This window comes from Leptopilina boulardi, unplaced genomic scaffold (assembly GCF_019393585.1).
Source record: "Leptopilina boulardi isolate dan_hultmark-lab unplaced genomic scaffold, ZJU_Lbou_2.1 LbouV2_150, whole genome shotgun sequence".
NCBI classification, from domain to species: Eukaryota; Metazoa; Arthropoda; class Insecta; order Hymenoptera; family Figitidae; genus Leptopilina; species Leptopilina boulardi.
In genome coordinates, this window is record NW_026137697.1 from 199628 (window position 1) to 225746 (window position 26119).

Below are 26119 nucleotides of genomic sequence, written 5' to 3' on the forward strand. Positions count from 1 at the left end.
TTTTTTTTTTTTTTTTTTTTTTTATTTAACTTTCATCGCCAACTTCGAAACTATCGTGAGCAATGTTACAAGGTGACGTTTAAATTCACAGTCTAATCGCCTAGCCATTTACTATAATATTCTATACTTTTTTCTGTTTTCTTCTTCTTTCTTTTTAATTTATTGCTTTCTGGAGTCATAATGCACCCGGAAATCCAACTCTTTTTTTTGACAAAAATAGGCATTTTTTTTTTGTTTTAATAATTATCTTTGATTTTCTTTGTTAAATTACTAGAGATTAAAAAATTCTATAAGGTATAAATTTTTTCTCTTAAATGTGAATTTGAGAGTTTTAGATCTTCACAGGTACTTCACACCTCCAGTCGCACACGTATGACCGACTTGGATTTTTGAGCTTCCTACCCTGGATCGGATATGAAATTCAATCAATTCATCATTAACAGTTTTTCTTTTTCTATTCATTTGAATTTTTGTACAATTTCAATTGATTTTTCTGGACTATTTTCTGATTTTTTTTTTTTTGTCAGAAATTTTCGAGTTCAGCCCCCAAACTTCACTTTAAGGCCTCAAACAATGACCGACCATTCGTCCCGGAGTGGGGAGGAAATTTTTTTTTTTGTTTTCTGTTTTAATTCACGAGACAGACAATTGACACTGTTAACAACTTTGCGTAGTTGTCGTGTAAAAAATATCGCCGATCACTCGGGAATACTTTCCAAGGTCGACGTAGTTAGCCGTCATATTAATAGACACAATTTATTTCTATTTTTCCTTTCGGGAAGTAAATCCTTGCCCTTGCCAGCATCCTCTGAATTACTCCTCGAATATAATGATCTACTTAATCGACTTCTTACACCTTTACTCAATGTTCTTCCACCTTTACGCAACGATGCAAATCGTCCTAATGCTGATGATTTCGCCGCATCCGAAATATTATCAGTTAATCCATCTTTCTTCTCTGTGTGTGCACAATTTAAAGTCGTTACTGTAAATTCAATGTCTTTTGGTTCTGAGGAAACAAATTCCTCAACTGGTTTTTCAATTGTATCACGATCAATCCATGTCAATCCCATTTCGACTTTCTCCGCCAGATCCTGCCAATTTTTTCGATTTTCCAGTGTACCCTCGTAAAGTGGCTTTATCCATGGGAATGTTTCGGATAAAACTCGATACAATGGGAGACAAATCGCTTCAATGAATCCCACCTGTGTAGCAAATTAAAATGAATCTTTTAGTATTAATTTATTTTTCCTGAATTAAAATTTATTTACAATTTTTTGAAAATTAGGAAGAAATTTATCTAAATACCTGCATTTGAGGGAGTTCGTCTCTTCTTTCGCGGTCCATCATCGCGACTGGCTGCTGATTTAATTGCAATTTTTCCAAATCGCCTTGATCAAAAAATTCATCAGCTACCAATTTTGCCACTTTATGTTGAACTTCCCAGGGTTTTGCAATGGCACTTACATCGCAAGCTGTCATCATCATTCCACACAAAACTGTCAAATGAAACACAAAAAAATTTGTTTATTATTTTTTTTATAGAAAAATAAAAATTTGTAATTTTTATTTGAACTTACGTTCTTTTTTCTCCTCGCTCTGCCAGTCAAATTCACCCTCATCAATTAATTCCATGAAGCGATTTTTCTTTTTGAAATACGCTGCCAAATCAGTGGATAAAATTGCATTTTCCACAACTCTCATTACTTGTCGATAATCTTCCATAGGTAAATTCTGAAAAATATTATTACTATCGGAATTAAGAATCATGACACATTGATCAAAATGATGATGCTCCATTGTACTGGTTGAATAAAGAATTGCCAATGGTGATTCAGTTTTTGTTTGAAATGCATTATTAGTGCCTCGATGATCCAAATCATGACACAAACAAGCGACCAATAAACCCAAAATTTCTAAATCCATCATTAATTTCTCCATTTTACCAGTTTTTAACATTGCAAACATTGTTTGTGCAACGTTCAATGCATGCCTCCAGTTATGATATTTCACCGGTCTGTAAAATATATTAATTTTAATTTCACTTTTCTTCATTTGCTGTGAAGAAATACTTATTATTTACAAGAGGTTATGTTTCTTTATTTTGATTTTCATTTACAATGTTACCAAATTTTTGTTAATTTTTAGAAAATTGGCAACACTGAAAACTTTTAAATCCTATCGATAGTAGCGATTATCGATTCGTTACTCTATATTAATTTACTTATTAGCTAATTTATTAAATATCAAAACAAAGAAAAAATGTAAAATTAATTATTTTGTTTTATATTTACAAAAAAAAATATGAAAGTATAAATTAAAGATTATTAAATATAATTTTCTTTAAATTTGAATTTTCGATTGTTAGGGCGCACTCACACCTCTGGCTGCCTGCACAGGCAGCCTCCCACCACGCAGAAAACGTACAAGAGTAAGAGAGACAGAAAATTCAAATTAGGTATTTCACTTTCAAATATGGCTGCCCGATCAGCTGGAAGCCTGGAGGGACAACAAATAATTTTACTATAGTCCATCTACAGTTGGTAACGTTGAAAACTTCAAAAACTTAACCTAAAAATCACTTGTTTGACAGTTCTTTATTGTTTTTTTCGTTTGTTGTCCCTCCAGGCTTCGACGTCATCAGCCTCTGACGTCACAAGGTAAAATGCCTAATTTAAATCTACTGACTCTCTGATTGGCTCTCACTGGCTGCCTGTGCAGGCAGCCAGAGGTGTGAGTGCGCCCTTACAGTCTCGCGCGACTACAGCGCCATGCGGATAAAAATAGAAGCGAGGTATCAAGAAGGTAATTCCCGCGTTTTCTGTACTTTTTGGCGACGCCATTTTGACCGCACGTGTGTGAGGAGAGGTGTTTCTTCTTTTTATTTCTCACCTGTAATTTTTCTTCACGCTCAATATCCATCGACAAAGAACATCATATGGAATGTGAAACTTTTGAATTAAATCACATTGTTTAAACATTCTGATAGTGGCTCTACAAGTATCGTCATCGGTAAGTTCAAAGTCAATAAATGTAAAACTGTATAAGTTGTAATTTTCTGCTGTTGATATCGAGTCGGACATCAATTTTAAGGCATCGTCATTGTTGGCAGTTGCATGATAACTAAGACATTCAAGAGCGACTTTTTGTTTTGCCATCAGTTTACAGGCCGATTCATACATTTGAGTATTGTGAATACCAAGTCCACAGAATATTGCAAACGCCTCAAAGATAGAGACATCGGAGTCGGTGAATGAAGATCCATTATCCTGCAAGAGGTAAATTCATTTATTATGGAAATGTGAATAATTTTTTAATTTTTTTTTTTAACAAAATGAGAATTTTTAGGTTATTTTTTTCCAAATTTGAACTAATTTATTTTTATTTCTTAAAAAAAAAAGTAAATTTATGGGTAAAATTAGACAAAAATGGGTTGTTTTCAGTTATTTTGGAATTTAATGATCTAGATTAAAAATATATTTAAAAGAAAGGTAATTTTGGGGTTAAAATAGAAAATTTATGAACCTTATTGATTAATTGAGCTACTCCTATTACTTCCTTTTGTCCATTGGCAATTGGCATACAAAGAATACTTCTGGCAGGTTCACTTCCTGTTTCCATAACAGGAGTTTTTAGCCAAGATGCAACATCACCGATATTAAGAATTTCCCCAGAAAAAACGACATATTTTGCAATTCTTCCCAATGGTTTTGATAGATCCTCGGCACTTGGTCGATAAACTCGTGCCTCTTCTTTTCCATTTTCCATTTCAAAAACCATTGTAAATTTGTTGATTTCGCTTGTGCTCTAAAACATAAAAATTTATTTTTTTATCATTTTTGTAGTTTCTTTTTCTATTTTCAAATTAATTTTCATTTATTTAGCTTACGTGTTGGTGATAAATGTCCTCCATTTGAATGTTGTTACTCTGAAATTAAATAAATTTCAAATTAGAATAACTTTTATTAGAAAAAATTAATAATTTAATAATTAATAATTAATTAATTTAATTTAATAATTAATAATTATTATTTTCATTAATAATTTTTTACCTCTCTTCTTGAAAGTGGTTTTCTTGCTTCTTGCACCATTCTTCCAGGTCGTTCCACAATTTTTTCAAGGTGACCCTAAAATTTTTGTGGAAATTAAAAAAAAAAAAATTAAAATAATAAAAATTCTTTTTATCAAAATATAATCTCACCGCTTCACCGCAATCTACATCCAATAGATAAACAGCACATCTTTCACATTTTAATAATTCTTTCGCCTCAGTCATAATTTTTGACACGAGACATTCCAAATTATTTTGCTCGGCAAAAATACTTCGCGCCAAATTGAGTAGTATTTGATTTCTTCGATACTCTTGGACAGATAATTCAAAGAGTTGCGCATTCTGAATACCAATTCCACAGAAGGTTAGGTATCTAACGAAATAAAGTTAAATGTTCAACGACCTAGGAATGTAATCGATTTTATCATTAACCCACATAAATAGTGAGAATAATTCGTTTCTGTATTTGTAATTTTACAATATAAAAAAAGTTGTCTCCTAATTTTCATCAACTGTTATTCAAAAAAAAATTTCTTTTTTTTTAATTTAAATTCAAATTCAATATGTAAAATTTATTTTACCTTTGAAAAACCTCAACGTCCCTCTCGGTGAATTCATTATTACCATTAGTTTTGTTGATGATTTGAGCCACGCCTATTACATCGCCCTCGTAATTACAAATTGGCATCGAGAGAATCAAATGAGTTTTGTAACCCGTTCGCATGTCGATCGCACTATTAAAACGTGGATCCTGTAAATTTTAACTAATGCAATAATTATAGTATTTGTTAATGATAATTCTATTTTTCTTTTTTTTCATGTGGTGAAAATTTATATTCGATCAATATTTTAAATTTAGAAAATTATAAATTAATATTATACAAATTGTTTATGTAACTAAATTTGAAAAGAAATGAAACTCCATTGAGTTAAAGTTGTTTTATTGTTCTTCGTATAGTTGTTTGAATTACATTAAGGATTTTCGAAAAGAAATACAGAAAGAAACTCTTCAAACTTTTACTTGTCCCTTTTTGCTTTCTCAAGTAAAGGAGGGAAAAAAAAAAATATATATCAAAGTCCTCGAAGGATATTTCCTCCCTTTTATAAATTTCTGCTCAATTTAATATTTGGAATTTCATTTTAAAATTGTCTTATATGGCAAAATTGAATTCTGATTCGAATATTTTCTTTTTTATAAATGAAAAGTATTTTTTCTTTTATTATGAAATTACATTAAATATAGAGAAAATTTTTTTTTTTTTTTATCTATTACAGGAGTTTTTTTTTGTAATTTTATTGATTATAAATTATATATTTTTTTTGTTTTAATTTACTGACTTTGTAAGCATCCTTGATATTTATGATTTGTTTGCTTTGTGCCACGTAGCCCGCGATGCCAACACCAAAGGGAATTTTGATTTCCTCATTTTTCGCTTTTTGAATTGCCTCATCCGATTCAGTGTCCTGCGTGACGTCAAACAACTTGGCAACGAGATATCTATCCTCAGGAGGACCTTTCGCCAGGAATAAACTACCCCTGTCCGCTTGGGTAAGTAAACCAACATTAACTAGAATTTTATGACAAAGAATATTGATATCAAGCTCATTAGCAACATCTCGTATCAATTCCATAAAAAGTTCTCCTTCATCCAAACGATTTAATTCCTCTCTTCTACCCATTAGTGTCATTGAAGTTCTATAAAAAATTGTACAAATATTTAAAATTATAAAAAAATTAATAATAAATTAAAGTTGGGATTAAAAAAAACGTTGTATACCTGCTAGGACTTCTACTTCTTTTTACTGGTGAATTGGACGCCAGCCACGATTGAAATAAATCCGAAGTGACGCTATTTCTTTTATTTCGATTGAGCGTATTTTCTTCTTGATGTTGACTTGAAGTCGATGTCTTTGGTGCCAAACTTGTTCCCTGCAACCACATTCTCAATTCGGCGCTCGCCTTTTCTCTTATCCATCCTTCCAATACGGCTGGATGTGTCTCCAAAAACCTTTTTTTTTTTTTTCAACAAAGTAAAACGGTTTTACAATCTCAAAATTATTTATTTCATTTTTTTCTAATAATTTTTCTCCCAAAAAACAATTTTTATCTAATAAATACCATTTAGAAAAAATATCAAAAAAGATTTTCTTGAGAAAAATAAAAAAAAGCACTATATATTTATTATACATTTTCTACTGGGAGTTGGTTATTATAGTTAGGAAATTGGCTTTAGAGTGGTTGCATGCAAAATTGGACATGATTATGGAAGTGGGGTGATCGATCAGGTTGACTTACTTTCCAACTTTTTCCATAGTAAGGCCATCGTCCTCTTCGAACTCGTGAATAGTGTCTTGGCAGGATACCCTCTTAGTTTTGCAAAGCCTCGAGATCTCGCAATCTCTTACGTCAGTCTTCATGTTCGTGCTTAAATGTACTTTTGATTCTCCATGCGTGTTCCCATCGGCTTTGTCGAGGTTATTATCCGGATTAAAGCTACTCATGCTCATTTCGGGCAAAAGGTCGGATGAGGATGATCGCATTACGAAGAAACTATCCCGATCCGCAATCAAGGAAGACGTTGGCACCTCAGAGATCTTCATGCCTTCATGTTCTTCGAAATTATTGTTGTTGTGATTAATCTAATATAGAGAGAACAAAATTTTTTCTTTTTAAAAATTTTATCCAAAAAGGAAATTTGAATTTATTTTTTTCCAAGTTCATTTGAATCAAAATTTAAAATAATAGCTAAAAAAAACGAAGCTGAAGTACGCAACGTTTATGATAAACGATTTTTAAAAGAAATAATTTTTTAAAATGAAAAATTCTATAATTTTTTGCCTAGAAAATATTTTTTTTACAATTTGTTGATTAATAAAAACAACAATAAATATATTTTAGACGAAAAATTATAGAATTTTTCATTTTAAAAAATTATTTCTTTAAAAATCATTTATCATAAACGTTGCGTACTTCAGCTTCGTAAAAAAAAACTTGTTTATAAAATACTTTCACTTTTATTTTATCGAAATTCGTTTATTTCCGTCAAATAGAAAATTATCGTTGGGGCAAAAAAAAAAAAATATCGCATGATAAAATTTTTTCTCTGGAAAAAAAATATGTGTTTAGAAAAATCGTTAAAGGTCTCTATTATATAGATAATGAAAAAAAAACATTTATGTAGAAAAAAAATCTAATATTTGTTAGGGTCAATTCTATGACGAAATAAAACCAAAAAAAAAAAACTTGGGAATTTTGTTCCCAATCTGAAAATCTAGCGTATAAGCCTTTGAAATCGATACTCTCAACTCTTTAAGTGTGCCAGCTTAATATTGAAACTTCTGTTTCTAAAAAAAAAAAGAAAAAAAAAGTTTCTCATGATAACCAACAAATGCTGAGTGTACATTTCTTAAGTACACTACAAAAATGTGTACAATTTCTAAAAGAAGTTTATTATATTTTAAAAAAAATCTCATTTTTCTTTCGCGAATAAGGAAAAATATACTTTTGTTATTAGTGAAAGAAATATATTTTTTTTGGGGGGTGGATTTTTTTGTTGATAATCTTATGGATGAAATTACAAAACCTTTTATCTTATAAAGTTTATAAAGTAGAAAAGGAGCTTTTTAGCATGAAAATATAATGAGGGAAACATTTCTAAATATAGCATTATCCTTAATACTGAAGACACTAAAAACAGGTATTAACTGTGGACGGTTTCAGAAGCGAAAAGCGGATCGAGCAAAATGAGATTCAAGTAGAATAAAGTGACGGAAATGAGTTTCCTTTGAACGTTGAAAAGAGTGAATTCGAATCTTTTCAGTTTTGCTGAGGAAATCTTTTTTTTTTTTTTTTTCCTTATCTTCCTAGCATTGCATTACCATTCAACGATTGAACTTGTGCTCGAGGAAACATCAATGCACGCATCACTGATCAGAATAAAAAAAAAAAAAAATAAAAGAAAGAAAAAAAAAACGTTAAACCGAGATATATATTTTTTTTCGTCGTCGTCGTAATTCTTTTTAATCGCATAGATTATGCTCCCTTCGCGCTTTTAAGATTTAAATAATACCGAGAAGAATTAAATACTGTTGAAAAGAAATTTTTATTTTTAATCTCTCTGATGGTTAATTATCGTACTTTTAGTATTATGAGAGTTACCTACAAGAAGTTAAAAATAATTACATTAAATTTGATTTCTTTATTTAGATTAAAAATTTATTAATTTTTTCACATCATTTTAAATAATAAAAGAGAATATAAATTTTTGTTAAAAAAAGAAAATCAAATTTTCAATTGAGATAAAAGATTTGTTTTTTCGAAAAAAAAACGAAAATTTGTTTGTATTTCGCTTGATTGAATTTGAGTCAAAGAGCTTTTGTTTTTTTTTGGAAAATGTTTTTAAAGGCTCCTTTGAATAAAAAGAATTTTTTTAAAGTAAAAGAAATCGTGAAAGGAAAATTTATAGTCAAGGCGTTTAGAACAAAAATTCATGAATTTTATTTTTTTTTTTTTTTAACGGGTGGTAGGTCAGATTGAAGGTTGTTCTGGAAAAAAAAGTAAAATATCGAAACAAAGTAGCTTACCTCTTCACGACCCGCCGCTCTCGGCAACTCCTCGTCCACATCATCCTCAGTTTCCATATCATCTCAGCTTTGCAAGCATCGCCATCGAATAAAAGCAGCCGATGGCTTCTTTGTATTTTCGATCGAGCGTCGAAATAGAGAAAAAAACCTCTCTCGAAGAAGAAGAAGAAGAAGAAGGCCGCATATGCGCCAAGTCCTTGTCTATATAATACATTCACATTGTTATGTCTGTCGTCGTCGTCGCCTTTGTTTTTTTCGACCCTTCTTCATTTACTCTCATTTGACACCGTTATAAATTAATTCCTATAAACGACAAATTCATATCGTGTATCACATTTTCTTGTAACAATATGTATATCGATTTCCTCTAATTGATATCAAATATGCGCTTTATATATATAATATACACGAGTAATTGCAATTTGAATCTTATAATACATAAAAAAGAATTTTTTTTTACTAAAAAAAAAATGTGTATATTACATATAAAGCTCTTTCCTTTTTCTCTCTCGTATTTTCTTTGTTCCATTTTAATTCCAATAATTTTTCTAGTATTTTCATTATAAAATCTCACACTTGAACTTTTCATGATATTACTTTCATAATTTAACACCAATTGGGTGAAAAAATTGAAAAAAATATTAAAAGAGAATTTATTTTATGATTAAATTGCTTTTGTTCTCTATTTTAAAAATTTTTTTTTAAGATTACTTTTTTGTCAAATAAAATAATAAATTTTTTTATTAATTTACAAAATTTTGCATCTAATAAATACGATTTGTTAGAAAAAAATTTGTTTTGTAACAAAAGAATTTATTTTATTTAAAACAAATTTGTATGAAAATTAATTTTTTTTATTATTTTAGTATTTAATTATTTGTAAGTAAATAATTTGAAAGTGAATTTTTTTTTTAAATTACACAAAAATTATTTTTTCTCTAAATTTTAATTTTTGAAAAAAAAAATGGATACGTTTTTAATTTTGAAAAAAAATACAAATGGTCATAATTTGAACACATTTTTAATCAAAACTCTCAACATTCTTTAAGAATAAGTTAGTGAAAGAGAGATTGATTTCGATTTCGAATTAAATAAGAGGTAAAAGAATAATAATTGACGTTGAGAAAGAGGTCAAGTCGAAGAAAATTGAATTAGAGAAGTTGCTTATTCTCATTGTTCGTGTGAAAATGGAAGTGATTAATTCTGTTTACTTCAGAATTTTTATATTATACTTTTGCGCAACGAAACAAAAGTGTGTGTGTGTGTGAAATAAAAAAAAAATTTACATTTATTATAATTAGTTAATAAAAAATATGAAAAGAGTAACGCAGAGTAAAAAAAAAAAAGAGACAAGTCAATTATATTGAAATTTTTAATAAACTGAAAAGTCATGCATCTCGCCTATTCTTGATATATTTTCCCTGTGTAATAAATTTTTTTTTTGTTGCCCCATAAAAACTCTTATTTCATTTTGCATATATATAAAAAAGAGATGAGCTTTTTTTACGATGCTATTGTTTATTAACGTTTCACTATAGAGTTAATGAGGTTTGTTGTATTGATACTGTTTTATTTTTTTTATTAGTTTTCTCTTTTTTGAATTATGGCATTTTTCATTCTTTTTGACAGCATATTTAATTCTTAAAATTGATTTTATGATTTTCATTGACAATGAAATATTTCTTTGATTGGCAGATGGAATTTGTTAGAAAATCAATTAATGGTTAGTTATTTTTTTTTTGTTTTGTTTTAATTTTCCCACATTTCTTGATAAGGAAATAAAGTTTGTGATTTAGTATATATGACATGTCACCATAATGATTCTCAAATTAAAATCGTATCTAGAACAAATCAATTTGAATTGATATTCGGAAATGAGTTTCCACAGTTTCCTGTCACACTGTGTGTTCAAGTATATTAGCCAAAATCGATGTACTTCAACGTTGTACATACAACTATATCGCGTCTGCATATATATATTTCAAAAGGAACTTGACATTTTTATGTGTGTCAATTTTGAATAATTAAACTCATTAATTTTGATCGTTGCCAAAATTTGCTGAATTTAAATCTCATTTGTTTTTTTTTTCCACTCTCAAATAAAATTCTGAATCTATAGCTTTTTTTCAATATCAATTTAATTCATTGATAGGAAATAGTCAGGAATTTTTTTTTATTATTAAATCCATCAATTTTTCTTTTTTTTTATTTTTTAATTCATTTATCTTAATACGAACATTTTTTTTTTTATTTTCTCATTGATAATTGAATTATTTATTTTAAATTTCGAAAAGTAGTATTTATATATGAATATAATAAATTATCAAGACCCCGGAAAATCCTTTCTTTAATATTTAAAAAGATATGTCTCTGAAGTTTTGTGTGTTTGCGGTCGATGACATTCATATTTCAGTTATATGAGAGAGAAATTTAGAGCAAAAAAAAAAAAAAACAAAAAAAACTCCACTTTCAAATAAAAAATTTACCATACGTGAAATGAAATATTACGTCAGAAATCTGTCAATTTCGTAATAGTGTTTATTTTATATATAAAACACACAAAAGATTATATACAATATATATAAAGCAACTTTGATGTCGTTTGTGAAACTAATCTGAATAGTAATACCTTTATAGTCTCTATATAACAATTTGTATATACAATTCCGTATAAATATATATACTGTATAAAAAAAATATGAACCAATTTAAATATAAAACATCAAATAGAATAGAAATATCAATATATAATTGAATAAAGTTAAAAATATACAAAGGCTTGCGAAATAAAATGAAAATTAAAAAAAAAAAATAATAAATAATGAACGAGATGGAAAAAAATATATTGTAGAGTGAAATATGCATTAATAGAAATTGACATAAAACGCATGAAAAAATATAAAAGAATAAAGGGATGAGAGAAGGTAAAAAAAGAAAATTGATAATAAAAAAAAATGATTTTATAGAGAAGTGAATTTTTTGTAGCAATTATATTCATAATATATATTATTAATTTTATTGTTTATTAATAATTTATCAATATTAATAATTACAATTAATATTTATTATTTTTTATATTAAAAAAAAAGTCTCTTAAAAAGTATATCAGAATTGTCAGTAATATTTAATAATTCACTACTTTTTAAAAAGTAACCCATTATACAGTTACGTATACTTTTTATTATCAAAAACTGCGTATTTTATATCGTGGGTATAAAACATCGCGACTGAAAAATAAAAGGATTTAAGCTACTCGTTAGAATAAAAATATTAAATTTATAGCTAGTTTTGTTGCATCAGTATCATATTTTACATTTGTTGTGATCGTAAAAAAAAATTAACGATTCAGTCTCATTTTTTTTTCTACAAAATATAAATATCAACTTGAAATTTTATTAAATAATTATCGACTTGTTTAATTAAAATTTTTATATATTTAATTTTTCAAATATCAATTATTTTTATTAATTTAATAGCTATTACAAAAACAAAACTTACGTATTTTTTTTATTTTTAGGTAGTAGATTCGATTCGATTGGATTGGATCAAATTGGATTGGATTGGATTGACGAATACCAGAGAAGTAAAGTGGTGAGTTTTTAATTAAATTTTTTTATAAATTTAATAATAATAGTGTGAGTAAAAAATCAAAGAGATAAATATTTAAAAATAAGAAACGTTATACTTTAGGAAAATTTAAATTTCTCACTTAACTCGAACATGGTCTTGGGAAAAGCTTATCTTATATGGCAAACAAGTTATGAATATTATATATATATTTTTCCAATACAATATAATTTTCCCGTCAGAATTTAAAAATTTTAATTTCCTAAATCTGCTTTATTTTAAATTAAAAAATTGTGTTTGTTTGACACGAAAAACCAATTAAAAATTAACTATACCGTCACTATTGCAATTTCAAAATATGAAGGAAAAAAAAAAGAAAAAAAAACAGTGAAGTCAATAATATGCTAATTTATTTGGTTCTCTTTTTTAAAAATGATAAAAGGAAATCTGATTTGTTGACGGCGACAATTTATTATGCGCAAAAGTTCAATAACTATTCACAAAAGAAGATATTCTGATATGATAAGCGTGACAAATGATTTTAAAAGTTTATCTATCGGAAAATAAAAGGAAACTCTTTTCTTTTCCCTCACAAATTTTTTAGTAATTATTCCATCGTATATATAAATTTGTGAAAAAATTAATTTTTAATGAAAAAAAAATTAAATTAATAAAATTTAAATTAAAAATAAATTATATAATGTTTCTTTAAAGAATAATAAAATATATATATGTATATAGAGTAGAATTTCATAGAATCGTAAATTAAAGTGCAAGTATCTAAACTTTTCGATTTCAATTCAAATATAATCAAACTTCACTGCATTGAAATTCGAATTTCTCGTTCGAAAAGTTTCAACTAGTCAATCCTTCAAATTTCAAAACTTTTTTTTCAACTTTTATGTTTAACTTGTACTTAACTATATATACGTGCAGCTTCATTGAAGTTTTGTAACATCGATAATGAAGCAGAAAATTTGTTTGAAATTCACATTTTACAAAAAACTATTTTTTCAAAAAATATGTTAATTTTCTTTTTAAAAATTTTTTAATTTTGAAAACAAATTTATTTAAATAAAAAAAAAAAAAAAATTCATAACTTTAAGAAAATCATTTAATTAATTTATAAATTATATTTTTAAAAAATACTTTTCTCTAAACTAAATATTTATTTTGTTTTAAAGAGATAAATATATTTTTTATTTAATTCTAATTTTATTATTCTTTTATTATATTATATATATATTGTAGTTGTATAATTGTATTTTCATTAAATTAATTGTATAGAAGTTCTTTAAATGCAATTTTAATTACAATTATATGCAAAATGAAAAGTCAAATTGAAAAGTATGTGACGCGAAACAAGATTAAAGGATATAAAAAAAAAAAAAAAATATGTTATTGAATTTTCGCGCAAATGAATATTTATGTTTATGAACAAACTCATCTTCTTTGAAATCCTCGGTTGGGATTAAAACTTGGAAACAAGAGAAATTAATTTAAGTTCGCTAAAGAACAAGCGAAACTGTTTCAAAAGAGAGAGGGAGAGAGGGTTACTTTATTCATCTCTGTTGCCCGGAGGAATTCCTTTTTCATTTCTCTCGCACACCGTTTTATTGTTAAGTCGCGTAATCCCATGTTGAAATCAAATTTTCAACAAGTGCGAGAAAAAAAAATCGAATTTATAAGGGGAAAAAAAAATTTTTTTTTTACGGAATTTTTTCAAAGATTTACCATAAGTTTGTGAATTTTTTTTTTATGAGTTTTGTGTGATATGTATGTGTGTGTGAAGAAAGGCCTTTTAACTCTTTAAGACTTTGAACTCATGAGTCCCCTTTGCGCAATAAAAATGAAATTTTACGTTCAGTGAACAGTTCTTGCAATTACTTCTGCTATTGGTTCTCACAAACTCCGTAGGTCGTGACTAGTATACTCGCTAACTCTTAACTAAAGTAGCTTCTTCATTTGAGAGCTTGCTAAGCTTTTTTAAAATTATAGAGCAATTTTTTTTTTTTTTTTTTTTTTTTCAAGAAAGTCGACACTTTTTACGTGAAATTTCACATCAAACGTGTCCTACTTTTTTCCAAAAAAAAAGAAAAACTTTCATTATTTCGTAAAAATAGTATATCATTATCTCGCGAAATTTTTTGCGAATTTTTTTTTTTTCTATAGAGAAAAGGAAATTTTTACAAAATAATAGTAAATGAATTTTCAATAAATTAATAATAATAATAATTTAATTCAATTATAAAGTTCCTATTAAATTAATTATGCAAATTATTATTTATTTTATTTATTATTTAATTAATTATTATAATGATTAATTAAACTAATTATTACAATAATTCATTATTTAATTAGTTGGAATTTTTTTTTATTTAATTATTTAATAATAATAACTGCAAGGGCTTAAAGTTGGTTTTTTTTTTAAATGCTATGAAAGCAAAAGAAACTTTGGATTAATTTTCTTTCAATTGGGAACTTTTAAAAATTTGAAAAACTTTACTTTTCTAAATTCTTGCATTTTACAAGAGCTTCAAGTAATGTACGCTTTGGGAAAACAAAGTTGAATTTAATAACATTCTCTATTCTAAACGTTTTCCCATGTACTATGTCTAACCTATTTTAACTTTAGTTCCTCAACTTTGTTGTCATTATTGTTGTCGTTTAAAAAAAATATGTATTTTATAATTATAAAGTTCAAAGACAAATGATTATATATTAACACAATTTATCATTTAATTACATAATATATATATAATGAAGTAGTAGTACGTCATGTAATATTAATTTTACGCTGTAATCAAAATCGTAATTAAAATTTTTTTGTAATTTTATAAAATAGAGTAAAAACATTAATGAGGTACTTAAATAAACTTTGAATATAAAAAATATTAAAAAAATAAAAAGCAATGAAATAAATAATAAACTAAATAAAAAATAAAATAAATAAAAAATAAACTAAAAAAAAAATAAAATAAATAATAAATTAAATAAATAATAATAAAAATAAATAAAGAATTCAAAATATGTAATTTTTTAATTAAACAAAATTTTTCCAACGAATTAAATAATCGTAAATATTTTCATTTGGATTAATTTACATTTACTGACAGTTATTGAGATAATATTATTTAATGCTGTAGTTATCAAAATTAAATTCAGGGAGTTTATCTCTAAATTTGAATTAATACACTTATACAGAGTTATTGTTTAACGGTATCTCAAATATATATATATATATATATAAACGTCGTTTAGTTCATATATAGTCTGTCTGATTGCATAATTACAGTAATTGAGTATTGTCTAAAATTGCCCTTTCTGCGCAGGTTCATCGTTATACTGTTCCGTTAACACACGTGTAGCTAATGATTTTAATTAAATTAAGATAATTAGATGAGGGTTCCAGACAAATTTTGAATAAACTTTCAAATTATTATATTTTATGAAAATTTTATTTTATCGCCCTTATAGATTTTCTCTCCTCTTATAAAAAATTTCATTTAATTTTTTTCAATGTTTTTTAATTTTGCTTCGGAATTGAAATATTATGAATAAATAAATAAATAAATACTAATAGAAATAAACAAATAATTCAAATAATAATAAAATAATAATATTAATTAAATATTTATTTGTATTAAATAAAATTATTATTTGAGTTAATTAAAGATATTTGTATTAAATAAAATTATTATTTGAGTTAATTAAAGATATTTGTATTAAATAAAATTATTATTTGTATTACTTAAAGATATTTGTTTCAAATAAATTATTTATTCGAATACAATTTATTTGATTTAAATAAAAATTAATTGGTTCAATTAAAAATTATTTGATTCAAGTGAAAATTATTTTGTTATAGTCAATATTTATTTGATAATAGTAAACGATTATTTGAATCAAATAAAAAAAAATTTTCCTCTCAGCGTATGTGAAAACGTATTTTTGAAAAATCCTAAAAGGTATATAAAAATCTCCAAAGTTGGATCACTTTACTGAAGAGCCACTGTCATCATCAAGAATTGACTTTTCTCGATGACCAGAGAGAATGCAAAATGGTGAAAGAAGTGGTTCTTTGTAAAACGACGAAAAGAGTTGAATAAATATTTTCATTTCCTTTCCATTATATATATATATGCGTTTCAAGATAAATTTGAGAAATCTTGTGTCTGGAGATAAAAGAAAGCTTTCTTTTTTTTTTGTATATTTCTTTTTTTGAAAAAAAAAAAAAATTTTTTTTATATCGATAAAATAAATATCTTATTCAATAAAAAAAAAAATTTATTTTCATTTCATACACTCTGGAAAAAGATTCTATTTGATTCAAATAGTCGCAGTTACTTATATTGACTAAGAAAAATAAATATTTACTTGCACCAAATAATTTTTACTTGATAATCAAAAATTTTATTGGAACTAATAATTTTTTGTGAAACAAATATTATTTAGTTAATGATTAATTAATAATAATAAATAATAATTTTAGTAATTAAAAAATTAATTTGTTTCAAAATACAGAATTTGTATCATTTTATTTAAATGAAAAGTATTTTTTAATTTAAATAATATTTTTTATTTAAAATAAAGTAATAGATTATTTGAAGTAAATATATATATAATATAGTTCAATTATTTTCTGACAGATATGCTTTATAGTTTCCCTCTTCTCTTTCATTGAAGTATAGAAATGACCTAGAAAATATTACTTTAGCACACACAAAATATTTCCCAAGCGTAAATATAACAATATAGAAAATTCAAATATTATTTTTGTGCAAAAGACTTCATTTTTTTTTTTTTTTACTCTCTACCCTTCTAGAAAATTAAAATAAGCTAAAACAATATGTTACCGTTATCACGAACGTTTCATCATCTCCAGCAGTCCTCTTGTAGTAGTATTTCTTTCATCACGTAGAAGAAAGTGAACGGCCTTGAAAATATATATATATTTTTTCCCCCCCTTTCTTGTATATATTCGAAAAAAGGGAGAAAAATAGAAGGGTGAAAAAAAAAGTTTGGGAGGGCTAAATAAAAAAAAAAAATATTACTTTTTTTCGAAAAAAGTTTTTGATTTCACATGTGCATATATGAATGGGATTTTATATGACAACACTCGCGAGAGATATAATCGTTTCACGTGTCAATGAAATATTGAACTAGTCTTCGTTTCTCTACTGTTACTCTCTTTTGTATGCGAGCAAAACTCTTCAGTCAATTGGAATTTTCAGAGAGTAAATCCAACACAATGAGATCGATATTACGTGATCTCGATTGTATTTCCCCATACGCTGTGCGCTCGTCAAAGAAACACGTGCAGTCATGACGATTTGCCTGAAAAAAGAAAAAAGAAAAAAAAATGCGGGAAGCAAATTATATTCACGAAAGAAAAAAAATCAATATTTACTATAGGTTTATATAAGTCTAATTTATCGTAAAGATTTTAAGTAATAAATTTTTGTAATTTTCCACTAGGAAAGATTCCCCGGAAAGTGCCCCCTGGAGGTTCTATCAGAATTCCGCCGGAACTTCCAACGTAATTCCGTCGGAATTCCATCGGAAATTCTTTGGAACTCCGATGGAATTCCGACGCAATTACGTTGTAAGTTCCGGCGAAATTCTGACGGAATTAGGACTTTAAAAACTTTGAAAAATATTAATCGGAATTCCGCCAGAACTCCGTCGGAATCCCATAGGAAATTCTTTGGAACTCCGATGGAATTCCGACGGAATTACGTAGGAAGTTCCGGCGAAATTCTGACGGAATTAGGATTCTAAAATTTTTTAAAAATATTAATCGGAATTCCGCCAGAACTCCGTCGGAATCCCATTGGAAATTCTTTGGAACTCGATGGAATTCCGACGGAATTACGTTGGAAGTTCCGGCGAAATTCTGACGGAATTAGGACTCTAAAATTTTTTAAAAATATTAATCGGAATTCCGCCAGAACTCCGTCGGAATCCCATCGGAAATTCTTTGGAACTCCGATGGAATTCCGACGGAATTACGTTGGAAGTTCCGGCGGAATTCTGATAGAACCTCCAGGTGGCACTTTCCGGGGAATCTTTCCAAGTGCAGGTTATAGTTGGTCTCAGTAATACACTCAGAGAAAAATTTACTTGAAACAACTAAATTCTAGTTGAATCAACAAAAATGAATATGCATTCAGTTAAACAAACGTTTTTGTTGATTCAATTATGTTATTTATTTTTTATTTAAATGAAAGAAATTATATTTATTTCATTTTGAATAAATTTTAATTTTAATTGACACAAAAAAAATTGTTTATATAATAAATTATTTTATCGAAAAGTATATAGAAAAAACGGTTGTTTTAATGAAATATATTTTTACTTCATATGTAAATAATAAATCAGTATATATAGGTAGTTGAGGACAAATATTAATAATTTATTAACTACTTTTTTCTAGTTAAAAAAGAATTTTTTTTTTTTTTATTGCAAAAAGAAAAAGAAACCAAACTTTTTTTGCTTAGTTGGACATTTAATAAAAAAAAAAGAGAAGAAAACGATGAATATCCATTTTTGATTTAAATACACAAAGTTAGAAAATATGAGAGAGGCATTTGGAAAATTAAACTTGGAAAAGTAATTTTCAAAAGTAATTTAAAAATGTAATGTTTAAAAAATAAGAAATAGGAATGAGCAATGGAAATTGAAAATGTCTGGGATTGTAACTTGACTCGATTAAAAAATTCTTAATTTAGGTAAATTTCATTCTAAAAGCTTTTACGTTAAACATTTTAATTCAATTAATTTATAAACTCCGTATTATAAAAGTTTGTAAAAACGCAAATGGAAAATGGACATTTTTTTACCTATATTAAAAAATAAAATAAATTTACTCTTTTTCTCTCTCTCTCTCTCTCTATATATATATATATATATATATATATATATATATATGTGTGTGTGTGTACATAAGGAATGAGTTGAAACTTTTTTTTTAAGTTTTATTAAAACGTGCATATCAAATAAGTTTAAAATGATGTTTTAGTTTTAATGGACTATATAAACTGCTAGAAATTTTCATAATTTATAAATTAACTAACTTTATACTGAATGTGCTTTAGAAGTTTATTCACACACATACATATATATATATAGCTATACTAGAAAAATTACTTTTTGTTAATTTAACATTTGCAGAAGTTTTTTTTTTTTTTTTTTAAATTTCTTTTTAAAATTATATTTTTTAAACTTTTTTTAAAAATTTTTTAATTAAAAAGTTTCATCAGCTTATTGAGTAATTTATTATTAATAATAATTTGAAGATTGTTTGCTCTGAAAATATATACAGTAACTAAAATTGAAAGACAATGTTAACATTTATTTACTGGTAAAATTATATATAAACAAGCTACTGGACTTGTTTGCTTAACTATAACCAAACTTTTAGATAAATTTGTTTTAGTGGAAATTCAGAATTCAAAATTAATTGTTCGATCTTTGATGTTAATAAATAAATTTTCATTTACGTAAAAATTTAATAATAATAATAATAATAATAATAATAATAATAAAGATAATTTTTTAGATAAAAGAAAATTTTAATTTAAAATAGAATATTTTTGATTAAAATAAGTGAATGTTAATTTCAATTTAAAAAATTATTATACAAAAAATTTACAAATTAAATATTTAATTAATCAGTTAAAGTAAAATTAAAATCTGCAGTAGTGTACATAAAAAAAAAAATTGAACACTCTTAATTAAAATTTTAAAAGTCTTCAATATTTTCACATGAGTGTTTCAAAGTAGAAACCGCGTTTTTAAAATTTATGGAGCACTCTATAAATATTAATTTGTGCCATATGTGCATGTTTGAGGGAAATTAATAAAATTACTGTTAATTAATATTTTCCAATATATATTGGAAATATATACATATATATATATATATATATATATATATATATTTATTTATTTGTAATTAATATTTGTAGAATTTCAACCAAATGAAGTTTATTAATTTAAAAATCAATTATTTAAATTTAAAAACTCATTGTATAATTTTATTTAATTTTAAAAAGTATTAATGAAAAGCAAAAATTTTATTTAGAACGATGAAATAATAATTAATCGTCACTCTATATCCCTTTTATATTGTTTACAGTTCATAAATATGTTGTTGTATAACTCATTACAACGATTAATTATGTGGCATTGTTAATTTTAATGTTTGATGATAAAAAAAATTTTTTGTGACAGTAGTTAATTCTTATGTCATTTATATTTTTTAATAAGAAATTCAAATTTTATTATTATTATTATTATTATTATTATTATTATTAAATTACACATTAGCACTTTTAAAACACTGACCCGGAAACAAAACGTTTTAATAATAATAAAAGTCAGTTGAGATATTTTAATTGTATAGAGTATGCAAATTGTAAGAAAATAAAAATTACCATTAGTTATGTGCTTCCTTTTATTAAATTCTCTCTGTTGTAAATTGAAAAAAAAAAAGAAAAAATTATTTGTTTCCATCTTAAGAGCTTTTGTCTAGGCAATGCAATTCAAATGTTTCTAAAAGAAATACGCAATTCCTGGTCGTGTAAAATTATGATTTATGTGACGCTTATTTGATATTTTATCGTTTCTTTTTAAATATTTGAAAAATACTCGAGATACTATGTTAGGTATATATATATATATATGTAGAACAAAACCTAAAAGAATTTTTACTTGACAAGATCAAATCATTTATTGCAAATAAATTTTAATTTATTTAAATAAACATTTTTTTTATATAACAAATAAAATTTTAATTTATTTGAATAAAAATTTTATTTATATAACAAATAAAATTTTAATTTATTTAAATAAAAATTTTATTTATATAACAAATAAAATTTTTATTTACGTAAAATATATTTATTTATTTAATTTATTTTTTAAATATTTATTTAAAATAAATATTTATTTAATTCAAATATATTATTATATTTATTTCAAATAAAATATTTCTCTGAGTGTAAAATTGTCTGACCAAAACAAAATTTCTTCTACTTACAATATATTATATTTTTTGATTGATTAATTGTTGATTCATTATATAATGTCATAGCAATCATATAGATTTCTCTAATTGATAAAATGAATAATTCATTTATTCAATATTATATTGTGTTTCTAATATTAATTGATTGATAATTAATTGATTTTTTATCATTTCTGATTAAGTAATATGATTATTTATTCTACTTTTAAAATCATTACAATTTGGCTTCATTGATTTATTAATTTTTTTCTTCTTCTTCTTCTTCAAATGAACGCTATTGTTCAGTTATTGTATTTTTTTTTATTGTCATTTTTGTCTGACCATTTTGTTGATTATTCTACTGAATAAACGATATGATTTGGTCTGACCAGTGTTTGACTTTTTCACTGTAAACTGCATTTTTATCCGATACGATATATGATTTGTCTGACAATTTTTGTTTTCATTTTTTTTTTTCTATCCCAGTAGCAAATATATCTATATAAATGTTTTGCATGTCCGATCAATCATTGATTACTCTACTTGATTTTCTGATTCACTTCACTGGTTATTTCATTTTTCCATTCGAAATAAAAAAGGTTTTTTTTTTAAATCTATATTTAAGTAATCGAATCAAGAATAACAACAATTTTTTTTTTAAATTTTATAGGAAAAGAATTTAAAAATTTTAATTTTTAGATTCTAATCTTCTTAAATTGAAGGAAAACTTATTTTGAATAATTTGAATAGAACAGTATTTTTAATAAAAAATAATAATAGTATTAATAATAATTATAATAATAATATTTATTATTATTATTATTATTATTATTATTATTATTATTATTATAAAAGCTTAATGTAGACGAGTAGAGAATTGAGTTAATTCTTTTCTTTTGAAAAATCTCCGCTTATTTGTCTCTATTGTTTGTCAATAACTCTACTAAGTAGTAATCGCAAGTTGTGTGTCAGACAAATAACCTTCAGTAGAACAATCCTTTTGAGTCAGACATTTTAGTTCTCACCGCTGGAGATTGAACCATTTATATGCTTGAAGGAAATAAATTATATCAAGAAACCAAATGTAAAATGCCATAAACATAAATTATCATAATTTATTATTTATTTTATTATTGAAATAATTATATATTTATAATAATTTCACAATATTATCATTTTTAACTTATTCTTTTTTTCACAAAGTTTTAGTTAATTTTTTTTTAAATTAAAATTTTAAACAATAAGCAAATAATTATAAACTAATAATACACTAATTATTATTAATAATTATTATTAATTAATAATTTATTAATAACTAAATAAATAAATAAATAATAATAAATAAATAAATAATAGTAATAGTAATAATAAAATAATAATAATAATATTGATAATTAAATAGTAATGTTAATATTAATAGGTATTAATAATGATATAGCAAAAGAAATAATAAAAAAACAAATTACATAATTGTTTTATATAAAATTATTTGAATAATTATGTGAAAGACAGATTTAAAAAAAAAAAAATATTATTTCTAAACCTATAAACATACTATATATAATGTCAATGAACTTATCAAAGTAAATTTTCCGGCTTGTTAATATTGATCAATTTCTATGAATAAAGTCGGAGGAAAACAGCATAGAAAAGGGGGTGAAATATATGAAATAATAATAATATGCCAGGGGAAAAATATGAAATGTTTATTTCAAAATATTCTTGTAATAAATAAAATTTAAAAAAAAAAAAAAAAAAAAAAAAAGATATATGCTATATCCAAAAACAAATATAAGGACAAAAAAATTACTGGGGCACAACTATATAAAATTGGCACGATTTCAAAATTTCAAATCATTATTACGGCGTGACTTTGGCACGTTATAAAACAAAGGTTAAACAATTATTCTGCAGTTTTTATATATAAATATATGTATATATATATATATATACAAAAAAGAATATGACAAATAGATTCCATTTATGTTTCAAAGTAACGTTTTTGGCATTTTTTTTTTTTTTGTATATAATTTTTAAACTTGTTAAAAGTTCTTTTTAATATTAATTTATTGTTATCAAAATATTTTCTTAATTGGGTCAGTGGGAGATATTTATTTGAATTTTTGTTTATAGAAAACAGTAAATTTTTAATAATTTTTCTTATTTTTACTACTGTGGTGAATAAATCAATTTTTTTTTATATACTGACAAAAAATTTATTTGATTCAAATACTCAATTACTTGAGTATTTTCAAATAAATATTTACTTGAACCAAATAATTTTTATTTAATTAGTTTATTTTTATTTGAAATAATTATATTTGAACCAGTAATTTCTGTATTTGAAACAAATACCGTTTAATTGATTCAAATAATAATTATTTGATACAAATAAATATTTATTTGCATTTAATAAATATTTATTTGATAATAGTCAAGTAATCGAGTATTTGAATCAAATAATTTTTTTTTTCAGTGTAAAAATAATTTTATATTAATGAAACGATAATAAATATATAATTATTATTTATATTCAATTGATATGTAAATAATTCAAATATATTTTATTTAATATTTTATTTTTAATTTGTAATTAAAATATTTTATTAAATTGAATTATGAAAAAAAAAATTATTTGATTCAAATACTCAATTACTTGACTATTATCAAATAAATATTTACTTGAACCAAATAATTTTTATTTAATTAATTTATTTTTATTGGAAATAATTATAATTGAATCAGTAATTTCTGTATTTGAAATAAATACCATTTAATTGATTCAAATAATAATTATTTGATACAAATAAATATTTATTTGTATTTAATAAATATTTATTTGATAGTAGGCAAGTAATCGAGTATTTGAATCAAATTTTTTTTTCAATGTATACAGTTTTAAATGGAATTTATTAATACTTTTAACAATACAATATGGAATTTTTTTTTCTATGTTTTCTAATTTTATTTACAATACTTATTTATTATTATAAATATTATCAATCTTATTATTGTTATTATTATTATTATTATTATTATTATTATTATTATTATTTAATCTACTTATTAATACATTATTTTATTTACTTAAAAGTATATAAATTTTATATTACATTTTATTAGCAAATAAATTTTTATTTGTTATTTGTATTTATTTTACATCTTACTTTTATTTTATTATTATTTTTTATTTATATTTTTATATTGTCAACCAATTATTTGAATAAAATAAATTTTTCGTATTATTTAAAAAATAAATATATATATAACAATATTATCTTAAATGTTTGAAAATGATTTCTAGAATTTTACAATGAAAATTTTTGAAAAGTGAAAATCTTTTTTTTCGAATATAGAAAAAAAAAAAAAAAATTGAAGTTTCTTACCTGATATTAGTAGCGGTATCTTCTCGCCAGGCACGAGGAGGTTAAAGCCAGTGTCTTTAAAGTGCCTAACCGAGCTTTACGAAACACGTAAGTCACGGATGGAAAGTTTTTCGACGTTCGACGGAACGCGAGTCGTCGTTTCTATTACTGCTCTCGTGTTTATGATTCATGGAAGGAATTACGTCACAGCGCTGAGAACGGATTGTTTATCAGATAAAATCTATTTTTCGATTTAAAGGGGGGAAAACTTTATTGAGGAAAGAAAGAGAGAAAGAGAGTGAAAGAGAGTAGATATTCTTGAAAGCCGCTTGTATATATATATATATAATACGGAGCATGCAGCGCTACTCGAACCGGCTGAAAGCTCAGAGCTTACTGAAAGCTCGGAGCCAGGTTTCAATGGGGGGTTGCGAAAGTTAGATACGAGCTTTCTCCGCTTGGCGTAAGTGTATATGTGTGTGTGTGTGCGCGCGTCAATGTTGACTATGTTTAACGTGTGGTTGTTGGTCGGCCGAAAGATCGATAGGAGAGTACGGTCCCGGACGCAGCATCCCCCGGTGTAGCGTGCGAAATTTTCGGCGGAGATTTTCGAAAACACCGAGTCGAGTTACTCTTCTTCATTCTCTCCCGTTTCCAACTATACTCTTGACCGAAAGAAAAATTGTCCCTGACTTGATTCGATTGGAAGTCGTTGCGCGCTACCAATAGAAGGGGGATGCTGACTCTATATATATATATATATATATATATTAAATGTACTCACATTCTTTACAGAGGGAGAGAAAAAGAAAGGCAACAATACCGGTTTGGAAAAAGACCCGCGTTACAATGAGATAAGGTCATGCGGCAGACAACCATACTTTTAGAGAAAATTGCACCTCTGTAAATATACTCGTTCTCTTCCAACACTCACATATACTCGAAACCTCTTTTCTCGAACTTTTAAAAAGTTATACGAACAATTTCAAATTATTTTGAGGAGGGGTTTAAAATTAGTTATTCTTGCCTGTTTTTTTTTCAGGAAATTTTTATTCTTACTACCTTTTTAGTTTGCCGTAAACTTTCTTTTGTTCACTGTAGAAATTTAGTAATTTTACTTTTTGACTTGACGTCTTACTGGGAGATCAGAAAAATTGGCGTCTCGATGCCACCACACTTATTTTTGTCAAATTTGGAAATGAAATTTTTTTTTATAGATTTCTATATTACCGACCGTTTTAAAAATTTATTATATTAGTACATCGCTGAAAGTTTTTTTTTATTTTTCTTTTTGCAGATTCTATTCTGGCTTGTAGTGTCAAGTAATTCAAAAAAATAAGGACAAAAGACGCAGAATTCTTCATATTCAGACTTTTTAGAACTTGGTCTATTTTTACGGTTATTTTTCATATTTTCCTAATGGAAATTTAACTTGAAAGTGGGGATCTCCGAGGGCTATTTAGTTTTTGAAAAAAAAATCCACTTGTAGCTGAGAATTCGTTATCAAGGTAAATATTTTAATTTAATTCTGAAATGAAAAAA

At 25.1% G+C, this 26119-nt stretch overlaps 1 protein-coding gene across 1 annotated transcript; it reads right to left on the reverse strand.

The window, feature by feature from the left end:
* Window positions 1–25222, reverse strand: LOC127276613 (cGMP-specific 3',5'-cyclic phosphodiesterase-like). The gene is made up of 16 exons (XM_051297174.1): window positions 24599–25222; window positions 17257–17539; window positions 17059–17138; window positions 8636–8938; window positions 6348–6691; window positions 5830–6060; window positions 5390–5747; window positions 4633–4802; window positions 4202–4424; window positions 4053–4127; window positions 3890–3928; window positions 3526–3807; window positions 2893–3269; window positions 1581–2017; window positions 1309–1499; window positions 1–1205 (listed from the first exon to the last, which is right to left on the reverse strand). The coding sequence occupies exons 4-16, from the start codon at window positions 8690–8692 to the stop codon at window positions 738–740; spliced, it is 3252 nt and encodes a 1083-aa protein (XP_051153131.1). The 5' UTR covers window positions 8693–8938; window positions 17059–17138; window positions 17257–17539; window positions 24599–25222; the 3' UTR covers window positions 1–737.
* Window positions 25223–26119: the final 897 nt, after the last annotated feature.

Bases quoted from the DNA above. Each gene is read 5' to 3' on its own strand.
- LOC127276613 (XM_051297174.1), bottom strand. From the start codon at position 8,692: ATGGAAACTGAGGATGATGTGGACGAGGAGTTGCCGAGAGCGGCGGGT. The intron at 1,500-1,580 runs GTAAGTTCAAAT...TTCATTTGACAG, and splicing joins GAGCGAGGAGAAAAAAGAAC to TTTTGTGTGGAATGATGATG. The intron at 1,206-1,308 runs GTATTTAGATAA...TTTGCTACACAG, and splicing joins ACGAACTCCCTCAAATGCAG to GTGGGATTCATTGAAGCGAT.